This window comes from Ovis aries, chromosome 2, assembly GCF_016772045.2.
Source record: "Ovis aries strain OAR_USU_Benz2616 breed Rambouillet chromosome 2, ARS-UI_Ramb_v3.0, whole genome shotgun sequence".
In the NCBI taxonomy this organism is placed as follows: domain Eukaryota; kingdom Metazoa; phylum Chordata; class Mammalia; order Artiodactyla; family Bovidae; genus Ovis; species Ovis aries.
Genome location: NC_056055.1, coordinates 193,124,754 through 193,141,532, shown reverse-complemented (window position 1 = coordinate 193,141,532; position 16,779 = coordinate 193,124,754). Strand labels below are relative to the sequence as shown.

Sequence of the window (16,779 nt, the reverse complement as noted above, 5' to 3'; positions counted from 1 at the left end):
AAAAAAATAAGAGTCTGTAAATACATAGTGCAAATAATGTATATGCTTATTCCAACTACAAGTTTTTAATTCCTGTATTTAAAAACTTCTACCCAAGACCTGAATACATATATATATGGCATTTTAGTGTCACTATTACCCTCTTTCTGGAAAAGTTTTTCATTGTTTCTTTCATTTCCTTTCATTGATTACCTTGAAATGAGCATGATGAAAATTTGAAAATAAGAGAAATAGTGTCAGTCAGAATCTACATGTCAGATGACTTTAAAACTCCATAGCAATATCACCATATATTGATTCATATTACTGATTTTTAACAGTTAGGATAGAAAAATGTAAAAACTTACTGTAATAAATTTATGAACAGGTATTTTCTCTTGTCCTTCTGCAATTGTATAGAACAGCAAATCTTCCAAACTAGGTAACAGACCCTGTTTTATTTTACTAAAGAGGAAAAAAAAAAACACAAAATTAACTCTTATGTGAACTTTCAAGTAGATTTTAGCTACATCCATTTAAAAATAATCAATGAAGCCGATTACAGTTGATCGATTCCTCAAGACCTACTATCATACCAATAAATGCCGATTTACCAAAATCAAACAATATTACTGAAACCACATTGAGAAGCACGTTTAAAACATGTTCATTAATTTACACAGATATTTTGTAATCCTAAATCATCTGTTATGGTGATTTCTTCCTGTACAGCCTAATATACAATCACCCAATACAGCCTAGAAAATGTTCAGGTAAGAGTCAATATTTCATTGTTATCATTGTTTTTTTATAGGATGATTATACATATGTAACGGAGAAGGCAATGGTGACTCACTCCAGTACTCTTGCCTGGAAAATCCCATGGATGGAGGAGCCTGGCAGGCTGCAGTTCACGGGGTCGCGAACAGTCGGACACGATTGAGTGACTTCACTTTTTCACTTTCATGCACTGGAGAAGGAACTGGCAACCCACTCCAGTGTTTTTGCCTGGAGAATCCCAGGGACGGGATTCCATGGGGTCGCACAGAGTCAGACACAACTGAAGAGACTTAGCAGCAGCAGCATACATATGTAAAACATGGTTATGGTTTAGTTGCTAAATTGTGTCTGATTTTTTGCAACTCTATGTACTAAAGCCTGCCAGGCTCCTCTGTTTATGGGATTTGCCAGGCAAGAACACTGGTTTGTCATTTCCTTCTCCAGGAATCTTCCAGACCCAGGAAGTGAACCCAGGTCTCTTGCATTGCAGGCAGATTTATTACTGACTGAGCTTTGAGGGAATCCTTGAATATAACACATATATTATAGTCATATATTTGTTATAAACAGTTATATAAAGATATAGTTCAAATAATTAACCTGATTGTAAAATCTGTGGAACAGAGTAATTAAGAAAAGCTTAGTGTACAAGTTCTCAAGCTATAATATTTACTAGTCAAGTCACCTTGGGTAAACTAACTTTTCTGTGATTCAGTTTCCTCATCTGAGAAAGAGAGATGTGAGTTGACTTAACACATTCAATACCCTCAGTGCCCTGCTTGGCAGAAAGTACTCAATTGTCAATAGTTGTAGTGACTATTTCTAAAGTGACCTAGGCTTACATATACACATCAAATGCCACAAATCATAAAGACTGTTAGAATAAATGTTACCATAAAAAATATATTTAAACCTTAATTAACTAATAAACTGGTATAAGATGCTGCTGCTGCGTTGCTTCAGTTGTGTCCGACTGTGTGCGACCTCGTAGACGGCAGCCCATCAGGGTCCACCATCCCTGGGATTCTTCAAGCAAGAACACTGTGGAGTGGGTTGCCATTTCCTTCTCCAATGCATGAAAGTGAAAAGTGAAAATGAAGTCGCTCAGTCGTGTTCAACTCTTAGCGACCCCATGGACTGCAGCCTACCAGGCTCCTCTGTCCATGGGATTTTCCAGGCAAGAGTACTGCAGTGGGGTGCCATTGCCTTCTCCGGGTATAAGATGCTATGATTAACCAAATTAATCGAGAAAAAATTTTTTCCTATTCATTGCAAAGTTTTGAGATAAAACTATAATGAACCTATAAATATTTTCTTTTGGGGAGCTCTGAAACTGAAATGAACACAGCTTAATATTCTGAACATTCATGACTGTCATATGTATTATAGTGATAAGAATTATAGATCTAGGGTAGACCAATCCCCTCCCCACCCATCACTATTTTTTAAAATCAAAGGTACAAATATATGCATGTATTTGTATGTATGTGTATATAAAATGTCTGGAAAGGGCTTTACCTTTATTTCAAGAAACAGAAAATTAGAGAGTGGTCCATATATTTCTATTTTAAAAGACAACAGAATACAGCGTCGGCTCACAGTGTATGTACATTTACACATGCACATATAAAATTCTCCTCAAAGAAACACTAATGTTGGCATTAATGTCACTTATACTGTTTTCAAAGCTATCATACCAGCTTCTTGTTTTTCAAGTCAACCCTAAAGTACAAGAATTTCATGCCAATGTTTTAAAAAAAATAACATATAGGATTATTGTAATTTAAACATATATCCTGGATATATAATTACTCCTTAAAACAATCTTGGCTCTTAAGAGAAATTTTTAAAATATATTTGGGATATTTTAATTATAAGAGTTAAAAATTATGGATAACTTTTGTTAAGTATTCTGATTAGCTATTTTACATGCGTTCTAGTTCAATCCCTACAATGATGACAAAAAATACTATTATGCAAAATGAAGTATGGTTCCTGGTACAGAGTGGATGCTCAATATATTTACTGTTTGACCAAAAAAAAAAAAAAAAAAACCAGGCTGACTCTGTCCCCATTTCTCAGAGGCTCAGACTGGTCAACAAACTTTCCAAGACTGCACAGTGGTAGAGATATATTTAGAAACCTTGTTCCTCTGAATTCAGAGTCCAAAATATATGCCTCTACAGTTTTGCTGGCTCTCAAACCTACTAGCTAGTAATTACTGTTATAAGGTATGATTTTTCTAGATCTTCAATCCTGATCTAAAACCATTAAGCAGCATTCAACAGTACTGATGACTTAATATTTAAAGAAAAATTGAGCCAGCTGTCAAAAACAATCAGTGGAAAATAACATACCAATTATTTACAGAAAATGGCTTGTTAAGTAAACTTCAGATAGTGGTAGTTATCACTTTAAAAAACTGCAGAATAAGCTTTCCATGTATTTACAACACCAGTAAATGGTATTTGCTTTGCCTAAAAGCTATGTAAGTAACATAAAATATACAGTTCTTTAGCTTATGGTAGATAGGGCAAAGAATTTAAAATGACCATGTTTATAGACACAGCTAACATAAAAGGCTAAATATTTACTTACTTTTGGACAAGAGAGTAATTGTTATCCATTGGAGAGAGATTTAAGTCATCCCTAGAATACTATGCTCACAAAATAAATAATAAATATAAATGTATAAAAGAGTTCAAAATTGATTTTAAAAAAAATCTACCAATCTGAGCATTTAAAAGCTCAGACTCTGATCTGAAAATGAATTTACTTCAATAGTCTGGGGAACAAATGCAAAGGTTCTCCCCAAACTTTCAACTACACATAAATTACCCCAAAGACCTTTCCTGATATTCCCGCCACTTCTTTCCCCAGGATTCCCTGGTGGCTCAGATGGTAAAGAGCCTGCCTGCAATGCAGGACACCCAGGTTGAATCCCTGGGTCAGGAAAATCCCTTGGAGAAGGGAATGGCTATCCACTCCAGCATTCCTGCATGAAGAATTGCAAGGACAGAGAAGTCTGGTAAGCCACTGTTCATGAGGTTACAGTGTCAGACACAACTGAGCAACTAACACTTTCTTTCCCCAAATTTAATACCATTTTGTGGCACTGCTTAATGATATTATACTTCACCACTGAAACTCAAATGCTAAAAACTGTAGTTTTTGGAATATATAGTAACTAGGATATTTTTGAGAAGTGTTTAAGTTTTAATGACCAAAAAAAACCAGATCATAACAGGAGTATGCCAAGACTGCGTATACTGTCACCCTGCTTATTTAATTTATATGCAGATTACATCATAAGAAATGCTGGACTGGAATAAGCATATACTGGAATCTAAATTGCTAGGAGAAATATCAATAACCTCAGATATGCAGATGATACCACCCTTATGACAGAAAGTGAAGAGGAACTAAAAAGATTCCTGATGAAAATGAAAGAGGAGGGTGAAAATGTTGGCTTAAAGCTCGACATTCAAAAAACGAAGATCATGGCATCTGGTCCCATCACTTCATGGGAAATAGATGGGGAAACAGTGGAAACAGTGTCAGACTTTATTTTGGGGGGCTCCAAAATCACTGCAGATGGTGACTGCAGCCATGAAATTAAAAGATGCTTACTCCTTGGAAGGAAAGTTATGACCAACCTTGATAGCATATTCAAAAGCAGAGACATTAGTTTGCCAACAAAGGTCCATCTAGTCAAGGCTATGGTTTTTCCAATGGTCATGTATGGATGTGAGAGTTGGACTGTGAAGAAAGCTGAGCGCTGAAGAATTGCTGCTTTTGAACTGTGGTGTTGGAGAAGACTCTTGAGAGTCCCTTGGACTGCAAGGAGATCCAACCAGTCTATTCTAAAGGAGATCAGTCCTGGGTGTTCATTGGAAGGACTGATGCTAACTAAAGCTGAAACTCCAATACTTTGGCCACCTCATGCAAAGAGTTGACTCATTGGAAAAGGCTCTGATGCTGGGAGGGACTAGGGACAGGAGAAGGGGACGACAGAGGATAAGATGGTTGAATGGCATCACCGACTTGATGGACCTGAGTATGGGTAAACTCCAGGAGTTGACGATGGGCGGGGAGGCCTGGCGTTCTGTGATTCATGGGGTCGCCCAGAGTCGAACACGACTGAGCAAGTGAACTGAACTGAACAGGTTTTCAAATTATAGTACCAACAACTGGTGATAAGCCCTCAGATTCTGTTGGGGGAAAAAACATGAAATAGTTACAACACTCAGCAACTAAAATGGGTATACATAGATGTTCAAACTCCAAGAAAAGTTCTTCTTTTATACTTTAAAAAATTTTCCCTTTTATTCTCCCTCATTTCCTTTTTGACTTTTGCCTTTATGATTTTTCACCAACATGAAATAGTTATAACACTCAACAACTAAAATGGGTATACATAGAAGATGTGCAAATTCAAAGAAGTGCTTGTTTTGTACTTTTAAAATTCTTCCCTTTTATTCTCCCTATTGTCCTTTCTAATTTTTGCCTTTAAGATCTTTTCACCATCATTATGTTCCTTCTTTTACCCCTTCCTTCTCCTACTTTACCTTCTCAAAATATCTGCCTAAAACATAGAAATTTCTTTAAAAAAAAAAAAAAAAAGAAAAATCCCATGTATTTAACTGGCATTTATAACATGTACAGCATTATACTAGTCCCTACTTACAATCTAAAAAGGTAGGAGAAGACATACATAATGAGGAATTACAAGAAACAAACAATGGGATCCAATCACTGGAAAATTATTCACTATGAACTAATAAGGTAGTTTCGGGGGAGGATGGAATTTGAGCTAGACTTAAAAGATGGGTAGGAGCTGGAAATATGGCAACAGAAGAGGACTATCAGCAAAGGAAACAGAATGACCACAGCAATGAAAGTAAACATTCACTAGGTATTTACAAAGAACAGCAAGTAGCCAGAGCATAGGATATATGAATTAGGGTGCCTGTTTCTACCCACAAGCTGTTAAAATGCCTAATTTTCAGGGCTGAGAGTTATATATAAATGAACCAATAAATGAGGAGACTACCAAAAATTTCTGTCCTTTATTGAGCCCATCTTTGCCTGAAATGTTTCTTTGGTATCTCTAATTTTCTTGAAGAGATCTCTCGTCTTTCCCATTCTATTCTTTCCCTCTCTTTCTTTGCATTGATTGCTGAGGAAGGCTTTCTTATCTCTCCTTGCTATTCTTTGGAACTCTGCATTCAGATGCTTATATCTTTCCTTCTCTCCTTTGCTTTTCACTTTTCTTCACAGCTATTTGTAAGCCCTCTCCAGGCGCCATTTTGCTTTTTTTGCATTTCTTTTCTATGAGGATGGTCTTGATCCCTGTCTCCTGTACAATGTCACAAACCTCCTTCCATAGTTCATCAGGCACTCTGTCTATCAGGTCTAGTCCCTTAAATCTATTTCTCACTTCCACTGTATAATAAGGGATTTGATTTAGGTCACTCATACCTGAATGGTCTAGTGGTTTTCCCTACTTTTTTCAATTTAAACCTGAATTTGTCAATAAGGAGTTCATGATCTGAGCCACAGTCAGCTCCCGGTCTTGTTTTTGCTGACTGTATAGAGCTTCTCCATCTTTGGCTGCAAAGAATATAATCAATCTGATTTCAGTGTTGACCATCTGGTGATGTTCATGTGTAGAGTCTTCTCTTGTGTTGTTGGAAGAGGGTGTTTGCTATGACTAGTGCATTTTCTTGGCAAAACTCGATTAGTCTTTGCCTTGCTTCATTCCGTATTCCAAGGCCAAATTTGCCTGTTACCCTAGGTGTTTCTTGACTTCCTACTTTTGCGTTCCAGTCCCCTATAATGAAAAGGACATCTTTTCTGGGTGTTAGTTCTAAAAGTTCTTGTAGGTCTTCATAGGACCGTTCAACTTCAGCTTCTTCAGCATTAACGGTCGGGGCACAGACTTGAATTACTGTGATATTGAATGGTTTGCCTTGAAAACAAACAGATCATTCTGTCGTTTTGAGACTGCATCCAAGTACTGCATTTTGGACTCTTTTGTTGACCATGATGGCTACACAATTTCTTCTAAGGGATTCCTGCCCACAGTAGTAGATATAATGGTCATTTGAGTTAAATTCACCCATTCCAGTCCATTTTAGTTCACTGATTCCTAGAATGTCGACGTTCATTCTTGCCATCTCTTGTTTGACCACTTCCAATTTGCCTTGATTCATGGACCTAACATTCCTATGCAATATTGCTCTTTACAGAAATGGTATGGACCTAACAGAAGCAGAAGAGATTAAGAAGAGGTGGCAAGAATACACAGAAGAACTGTACAATAAAGATCTTCATGACCAAGATAATCACAATGGTGTGATCACTCATCTAGAGCCAGACATCTTGGAATGTGAAGTCAAGTGGGCCTTAGGAAGCATCACTACGAACAAAGCTAGTGGAGGTGATGGTATTCCAGTTGAGCTATTTCAAATCCTGAAAGACGATGCTGTGAAAGTGCTGCACTCAATATACCAGTAAATTTGGTAAACTCGGCAGTGGCCACAGGACTGGAAACGGTCAGTTTTCATTCCAATCTCAAAGAAAGGCAATGCAAAAGAACGCTCAAAATTCTCCAAGCCAGGCTTCAACAATACGTGAACCCTGAACTTCCAGATGTTCAAGCTGGTTTTAGAAAAGGCAGAAGAACCAGAGATCAAATTGCCAACATCCGTTGGATCATCAAAAAAGCAAGAGAGTTCCAGAAAAACATCTATTTCTGCTTTATTGACTATGCCAAAGCCTTTGACTGTGTGGATCAAAATAAACTGTGGAAAATTCTTCAAGAGATGGGAATACAGACCACCTGACCTGCCTCTTGAGAAACCTATATGCAGGTCAGGAAGCAACAGTTAGAACTGGACATGGAACAACAGACTGGTTCCAAATAGGGAAAGGAGTAAGTCAAGGCTGTATATTGTCACCCTGCTTATTTAATTTATATGGAGAGTACATCATGAGAAACGCTGGGCTGGAAGAAGCACAAGCTGGAATCAAGATTTCCGGGAGAAATATCAATAACCTCAAGACATGCAGATGACACCACCCTAATGACAGAAAGTGAAGAGGAACTAAAAAGCCTCTTGAGGAAAGTGAAGAGGAGAGTGAAAAAGTTGGCTTAAAGCTCAACATTAAGAAAACGAAGATCATGGCATCTGGTCCCATCACTTCATGGGAAATAGATGGGGAAACAGTGGAAACAAGTGTCAGACTTTATTTTTTGGGGCTCCAAAATCACTGCAGATAGTGACTGCAGCCATGAAATTAAAAGATGCTTACTCCTTGGAAGGAAAGTTATGACCAACCTAGAGCACATATTAAAAAGGAGAGACATTACTTTGCCAACAAAGGTCCACCTAGTCAAGGCTATGGTTTTTCCAGTGGTCATGTATGGATGTGAGTGTTGGACTGTGAAGAAAGCTGATCGCCGAAGAATTGCTGCTTTTGAACTGTGGTGTTGGAGAAGACTCTTGAGAGTCCCTTGGACTGCAAGCAGGTCCAACCAGTCTATTCTAAAGAAGATCAGTCCTAGGTGTTTTTTGGCAGGACTGATGCTAAAGCTGAAACTCCAATACTTTGGCCACCTCATGCGAAGAGTTGACTCACTGGAAAAGACTCTGATAATGGGAGGGATTGGGGGCAGGAGGAGAAGGGGACGACAGAGGATGAGATGGCTGGATGGCATCACTGACTCGATGGACATGAGTTTGAGTGAACTCCGGGAGTTGGTGATGGACAGGGAAGCCTGGCATGCTGCAATTCATGGGGTCGCAAAGAGTCGGACACGACTGAGCGACTGAACTGACTGCCTGACTGATCAAGAAATTTATAAATTTACCAATTCTGCAAACAGGAAGCCACACTGTCTCTGACTACTGGTCAACCAGTTTCTCAATACAAAAGTACAATTAAAACTCCTTAGCCTGATATTTAGTTTATAAATTGGCTATGTACTATCCATGCTATCAAAAGTTTCTAAGTAAAAAAACTCCATTATCAAATCAAAGAAGGAAAATGAACTCAAAACGAGAGGGGAAAAAAATGGAAAACAACTTACTTTGTCTTATTTTGTTAAATAATGTTTCATATTACTTGACCTTTCCAAACTATAAAGGCTGGGGTAATATCTTTTTTGTCAACTCCATATAACTCAAAGGTATAATAGAATATAGTAAACCTATTAGATAATCAAAAACTTTTTAACTAGGTAAAAAAAAAAAAAAGATGCCTAATAATAGAATAAAAAGAATGCTTTGGTGTTTTTACTTGTAGCTTCATTTTAAAACAATTGTCTGAAAAAAAATACTTAGAGCTGTTTTTAAATCAGTTTATCATTTTGATTTTAGAGTGATCTGATTAATATAAACATCCATAACACCAGTAAACTGGCAGATTGAAACTGTGAGATTGAAAGCTGAAATCATGGTGGCTGATCATATACCATTAAGTCTGATAAAGTGATACCTCTAAATCATTTCTCCCCAAGGCTAAGTATTAGAGAATTTTTAAAAAAATTACATTTTTTAAAGCTTTACTTTAAAAGGACTTTCTATTGTTTCATCTTAAAACTCCAAGTGATAAAGCAAAGTGGATGAACTGTCCCCAAATTACAGAGAAAGTCAAGTAATATGGCCAATGTCACACAACTCAAGTGGGTGGACCAGATTTAGTCCTAGAAGTCAGTACTTGGTTCCTAATCCCAGACTCTTTCTGCTATGCCACACCAGCTGTGCTGAGTAGTTACACTCCATTTTAGGAGGAATACTTGGAGTTTATTCAAAATAAAGAAAGGTGAGATTCCTTACCTATTGAAGAATTTCAAACCAAAATGCTAACAGGGAAACGACTTACATTAGATGACCAAATTGTTAATTCTGCCTTGTTAAAACTGCATCTTGTAAAATACAAAGCAAGAATAAGATGAGGCAGCTGTTTTAGCTGGACTTTATTTAAATTTATTCAAAAGCAAGTCAAAGTAAGAAACACAAAAGTGAGCTTTATGTGAGAAGTGGCCAGGCTGTCTACATCAGCTGATGACAAAGTGTCCACATGTACAACTTCATGAGTCTAACCCAAGGGTACAATCTGCTTGACTTCAATGTGAGAGTGAGGACCTGGGCAGATCAAGTCCCACATGTCCAGCTCTGTTTGTCCTTCCAACCATGGTTGGAAGTATCTGTTAACAAGTATCTGTTAACAAGTCATTCTAGTTGTAAAAATACAGATATGTGAATTCTATCACTGAAATTACCCTAATACCACACAAGAGATGACTTCCTCAAAATAACTAAAATATATAGGTTAAAGTTAACAAAAGGCTGATTTCAGCTACACATAAGGAAAAACAAAATAACTCTGAAAATGGTATGTGCTGCCTTCAAAGGTAATGAATTCTCTTATCAATGAGTATTCAAACAGATGGATAACAACCTGTAGCAAGTATAACAGAAGGGAAAAAACATCAGCTGGGGAGATGGCTTTTTAAGGTCTCTTTCAATACTAAACCTAAAAACTTACAAAGCATTATATTAATCTCCTAATACTGGAAGAAAAAACAAAATAAGTCCTAACATTGTATGACCTTGGTTAGGTCATTTAATAACTATAGCCAGTTTATAACCTATGTAAAATGAGGTGGAAATAGATGTCTTTAAAATCACTTCCAACTCTAATTCTCAGTTTTTGAGCTACTCAAAATTCCTGTAAATTATATTCCTATAAATTTCCTCCTAAGTTCCTATACTAAAACTCATAAACTTTTACTCACTCAGGACTACATAATGTAGACATAAAGGATTTAGATATATTTTACATATAAAGCTTAATTATCTGGGTTCTTTAAAAAAGTAATGGGAGTACCTAATGCCATGAAACTGTATATTTAAAAACAGTCAAAACAGTACATTTTATGTTACATTAATTTTACCCCATTTTTTTTAAGAAAAGGTAAGGGGAATTGGGTATAGAAGGTGAGAATGAGGGAAAATAGCTGAACTGGAGACAGGGAGGCCAAGAACAAAATGTAGCAACTGATAACAATAATCCACAGGAGAACAAACCATTCTAACTAAAACCAGGGTATTAAAGAAAAATCTTACACAAATAATTACAGTTCAGTGTAAGCGCTACTAACAGCAAACTACTGTAAGGGACACCAGTTTTTGTAAATAAAGTTTTACTGCAAGAAAGCCATGCCTACTCAAATCTACTGTCTATGCCTTCTTTGCTACAACAGATGCTTTGAATACCTTTAATAAGACCAGGTAGCTTGTGAAGCCAAAAATATACACTATTTGAGAGCAAGTTTGCCACACTTGCCTTGGAGCATCACTGTATTTTAGCACAGTATAGTAACATCCCCTTCTAGTGAACCTAAGAAATGTTAAACTCTATTCATTACAATGTTTTAATATGGCAGAAAAACAGGCAACATTTTATGAGACTTACACCTAAAACAGTTAAGAAATTTAAAACTTTGATGTTTGAGGATAAGAGAGAATACAACTGGATAATGCCAATAATAGGAGCTTTACAAACCCATTCACAATCTTCTTCAGAACATTTTTCAATCGATAATACTGTTATATATACTAGAAAAAAGGATATCAGGATAGCAAACCAGGACAGCAGGGTAGAGATTCACAAACTTAAAATGCTTTCTCTGATTAGAAGTTATCATAATGAGAAATCTTAAAAGTTAACTATATGGAGGCAGGAAAAATGTCTGTTCTCACAAACCAACAACTGCTAACATCGTTTTAGCTTATTTCTACTATTTTTTCTAAGCATTTTTTAAAAGCTTAAGATGACTTGACATCAAATTGCATAGAAAATTTTGTATTATAACTTTTGACTTAACATTATATTTTCCTATATTCCTAAAAAGTATCTGTATTCACGTTAAATGACTGAATAATAAACTCTCATGTGGATGTGCCATAATTTACTTAACCATTCCACTTCTATGGAACACAAGTTTTTCCCCACTTTTCTCTAAGCATAATATTGTGCCAAAAATATTAACGAAAAATCTATCTACACCTCAGTTTTGTTAACCTGGACTCCTAAAAAGGTACAAATATGAAATTTTTCTCAAGTTTAAAAATCACCAAGGGACGTTCTCGGTTCTATGCACCTGTGTTTCACAACCAAAGTAATTTATACCAGAGTAGATTCCAGGATAAAATCATAGCAACAGCATCTCTATCTGAAAACTATTTACCTTACTTAGAAAAATCTACAGTTAGATATTTATTTATAAAAAGAGTTACTTCATTTGGCTTTAAACATTCCTCTTAGTATCAAATGACTCAATGGTGAAATGGCACATGCAGGCAACTCCTTGGTTTATAAAGAATTTGAAGACTGAGGTGCTTAAAGAATGCAAATCCTACAGGCAGACTTTCGGTTTCTACAGTTATAATTTTTCTGCACTTCAAAATCGCAAGAAGGAAGTAGTGCCGTTTTTTTACTGATTTTTTTTTAAACTTGAAGACACCCACATATATCTTCAACAAATTTCTCTTCAAGGTGACCCTGATCTTTTTCAGACTAAAATTGTGTCTACTTCCCACCACCACCACTTTTCCCTACATATAAATGTCTTCACCAAAAAAAGACTAACTCCCTAAGTTGGTTGATTTTTAGGTAGGCAGACTTTATAAAAAATATAAAGCCTAGAAACAAGAAGCTAAACTCAAGGAGACTAAACTTCAGGAACTCCTTCAGTGAATGACATCTAAATATTATTAATTAAGAGCATGCAGTTTATTATAGACTATGTCCCGGTATTATCAATAGCTAAATAGATGCATGTGGTTTAAAATAAACATTAGACCACAAAAAATTTTAACATGTATGTTATGGTTGGGCATTCAAACAAAACTACAACTCACTGATAACTGTAATCTAGAAAAAAATATTTAGCAAATCACAAATAAAATGAAAGGTTCACTGCAAAGTCCCACACCCAAAATTAAATATATTTTCTTTATGAAGGAGAGTTTTTAAGTTTGTATTGTAAATTATTAGTAGCTCAGTCATGTCCAACTCTTGGTGACCCCGTGGACTGTAGTCTGCCAGGCTCCTCTGTCCATAGGATTTCCCAGGCAAGAACACTGGAGCCGGTTGCCCACCCTCCTCCGGGGAATCTTCCCGACCCAGGGACTGAATTAAATATATTTTCAATCTTGATTTCAATTTAAATGAATTATAAATATGTTCACTTTTACAAATTAAAAGCATATGATTAAAGGATCATAACAGAATTTGTCCCCTATTTAAACAGAGGTTCTGTCTTGCTATTTAACAATATATTACCTGAATGGGATGCCAATATTGCTTCAACTTCATCATCAGTACTATTCTATATAGTAGACCTAATTCAACATTGCTGAAATGCTTAAGTACTTAATCTTACTTTGAAATTCAATTCGTACAAAATATGAGGTAATAATTCTTTTCCTGCTATCATTTAAGAATAAATATGAACTACAAAAACAAAATCATACTATTTGAAGCTAACGGAAATCATCTGTTTGCACTTTCACTTTTAATATATTTTTAATTATACAGTTGAGCAAACAGCATTACTGCGTCAAAGATGTGCAGCTTTTAACAGATTACTACCAAACTGCCCTCCAAGATAGTTGAATTTATACTTCTACCAGCAATGTAAAGAGTTCCTATTTCCCATACCCTTTCCATCACTTAATTTAGCATCTATCAATCTGATGGGAAAATGACCTTGTTTTAATGGAGTACTTTTGATATTGTACCCTGTATGCATTACCTATTTTCTAAAGGGCATACACCTACTGACACTTTCCCAGAATCATCCTTCTCTTTTTCTAATTAAATAATATAATGCCCAAACAAAAAGTAACTTTAAAAAACTTTCCCTCTTCTCCACCCGCTAACCCTTCCCAGAGATCCTTCACTAAGAATATACACATCTACATTTTGCAGAAATGAAGTATGGCATTCTTGAGAGAGAAGACAGTATGATAAAAATGTTCATGCTGGGCAAGCATTGGCATAAAAAAAAAGTTAATCAAAAATCTCAAATGCTACATAGCATTGTTTGATATAATGTGCATCCCAATTCATTACTGGTTTTCTGGAAGCAGTGGTATTTTGATTATAACTCTGTAATTAATCTTGAAACAACATGCAAAATAGGTTGAAATGAGACAAAAGAACAGATATATGGTGAAGATTTTAAATCTGAAGTCATCAAACTGTTGTTTGGTCGCTAAGTTGCGTATGACTCTTTGTGACCCTATGGACTATAGCCTGCCAGGATCCTCTGCCCATGGGGTTTCCCAGGCAAGAATACTGGAGTGGGTTGCCATTTCTTCTCCAGGGCCTCTTCCCTACCCAGGGATCAAACCTGGGGCTTCTACTTGGCAGGTGGATTCTTTACCACTGGGCCACCTGGGAAGCCAAAGCTTGGATGAAAAATGAACTATTACCTACACAAAGATTAGAGGATATGCTGCTGAGAAGGCAGACAAGTGGGGGAAAAGCAGAGGCCTTACAGCCTCAGGATTTATACCCAGTGAGCAAACCAGAAAAAAGCCACAGAAAAAGAGAACAATTTAAAAAGTCAAGAGTTGTGTCAAGCGGTTTCCAAAATGATGGAATAATACTAACAAAATTAAATAAGAGCACTGCAGGGAAAACTGAGCAGAGATCATTACATTTTCCTGTAACATACTTAGGGCAGTAGTAAAATCTTAACCTTGATCAGTAACCTAAACCAGAATTGAAGTTGTTGACAGAGATAGCATAGCCTTGGATGACAATGGTTCAGAATTGACTATGAAAAAAGATAACTCACATTCTACCTCCTTCCAGAATATAACATTGCATGGATAATAAAATATAACACCAAGGAAAGGAGGAAAAGCAAATATCCCAGCCATGTGAACTAATAAAATTACTCTGGTTAAGAATTAAATTCACTCTGAGCTTACTGGTAAGCAAGGCAGAAGGGTAAACAGTTAATATCACACAGTTTCACAGAAACTTTTTCAAGAAACCAAACAAAAAATTTTCATTTGAGCCAAAATTCAAAGGCTAATGTCCTTGTAAGGTTTTACAATAAATGATGTAATTTTTAAAATGAAGAATTATACATAACAAATGTTAAACTCATTTTATTTTTCACATGGGTATTTCTTTTAATAATCCTCTACAGAAACTGGCAGAATCCTGAGTGAGTGCTGGCATCCCAGGTGACTTGCTGACTGAGGGATGATCCATACTTTGGAAGCTGAGTGTAAGGAAGCATCAACTGAAACCTTACCTCACAGAATAAGAGAAATGTTTACCTCATAAAGGCAAAATGGATGAAGTCAAGGGAAGGAAACTACATTTTGAAACCAGATCAGTCAAGAAATAGAATCTTTAAACTGATTAAAATTTTTTTCACAATCATTGAGACCAGTAATCTTCACTTCATCTGTAAATAGGAGATAGCTGGGGTTCACTCTTGAAATCCTTGATTGAAAGCTCTCAGGTTTATCATATACTTGGATTGCTACTAAACTTATCTAGCTATTACTCCAAACTTTGGTGTCAAAAACAGACTCTTTTGAACTATACAGTAAACAAGGTTATCTTATTGGCTATTCAAACTCCCAGGACACCTGAGCAAATATTCTTGAAGGAGTCCCTCAGTAGACTGCTTTTCTTCGGGGGCTAGGAGGAACAGGAAGGGACATTTTTATGTAGAATTGTCAATAAGCATTAGACAAAGTAAGTGTTCCAAAATTACTGCTAAGAAATGATTTATTTCAAAGGCAATGGCGGTATAAGCTTCTGGAAAACATGTAAATCACAAAAGCTCAATTTTCTCACAAAAGGGGAAAACAAGAGGGACACTAGAGCCACTGAAGAGACAGAATGGAAGACATTTTCTAGAGAAAGCCGTTCCCATCGAACAACCCACATTCTTCTTTCAATTCTGTAACTCTGGACATCCGTACTTACACTAGTTACATGCCTGGTAATTCAGAAAAGTAAAGTGAGTACCAAATAAACACAATTCTAGTCTCCAAAAAACGTTAAAGATGCAGAGATTTGACAAAAGTCTAGCTTTTCAGAACGTGACCACATTTGGGTCATCCAACTGAGGATGTTCAATGACTTGCCCATAATCATAAGGGCGCAAAATCCTTATCACAGAATATCACAAATGTGGCCCATCACCAAGCGATTTTTTTTAAAGTAACATTTTTCAGTCTGGGAAAACAATTTTAGCTCGAATGTTTTAGGATGGTGCCCATTTCAATTACAGGAAACATTAAGCCAGGTCTGAGATTTAAAGCAGAAGAATGGCACTTTCAGTTTGACTTAAGACAGCAATATAAGAACAGGAGGAAAAAACAAATCACATAGGGTCAGCACAAAGTCAGAAAAACAGTAAGACATAAAGAAAACAGGTAAACATTTACCTACAGTGGGAAAAAAAGCTCTGTGTCCATTTGTATTAACTCAAGACAAAATATCCAGGAAACTGCCTCACGTACTGCGTAGAAAAAAACCCCAATTTTGTTTAAAGATTAAATTGCAGGGCACAATAGGTGAGTTATCACCCTATCACAATTCATTTAAACCACAAAAGCGACTTAATTCGTTTTCAGAGTTAGCATTTTACCAGTCACATTCAATCCTGGCTATTTTCACATGTATTTTCAAAAACTCGCCCATCTCATGTAAGATGTCAAGACGGGCCAAAGCTGGTTGGCCCCCAGTGCAAACAGGTGGTCTGTACTGCGTGCCCCGTCTTCTAGGCCACATGACCCTTTTCCTCCTAATCTCATTGCGGAAACGTTATTTCCGGTGCCCCAGATGGCTCTACACAAGCCTTAAGAAGCCACTTTAGAAATGTTAAGAATATTCTGCTACACTAGGCTTCTCAAGAGATGGTGGCAGAGATCGAAGGAGGGATACGCAGAGAGGAAACTCGAGCCCAGA

The 16,779-nt window shown here is 36.5% G+C and overlaps 1 protein-coding gene across 3 annotated transcripts in view; it reads right to left on the bottom strand.

Moving 5' to 3' along the window:
• GLS (glutaminase) overlaps positions 1-16,779 on the bottom strand; it is an 89,959-nt gene that overhangs the window by 72,086 nt on the left and 1,094 nt on the right. For all 3 annotated transcript variants that reach the window (XM_027962793.3, XM_027962795.3, XM_027962794.3), the window contains exon 2: positions 348-444. In XM_027962793.3, the coding sequence (XP_027818594.1) occupies positions 348-444 (97 nt within the window). The remainder of the gene's footprint in view (positions 1-347; positions 445-16,779) is intronic.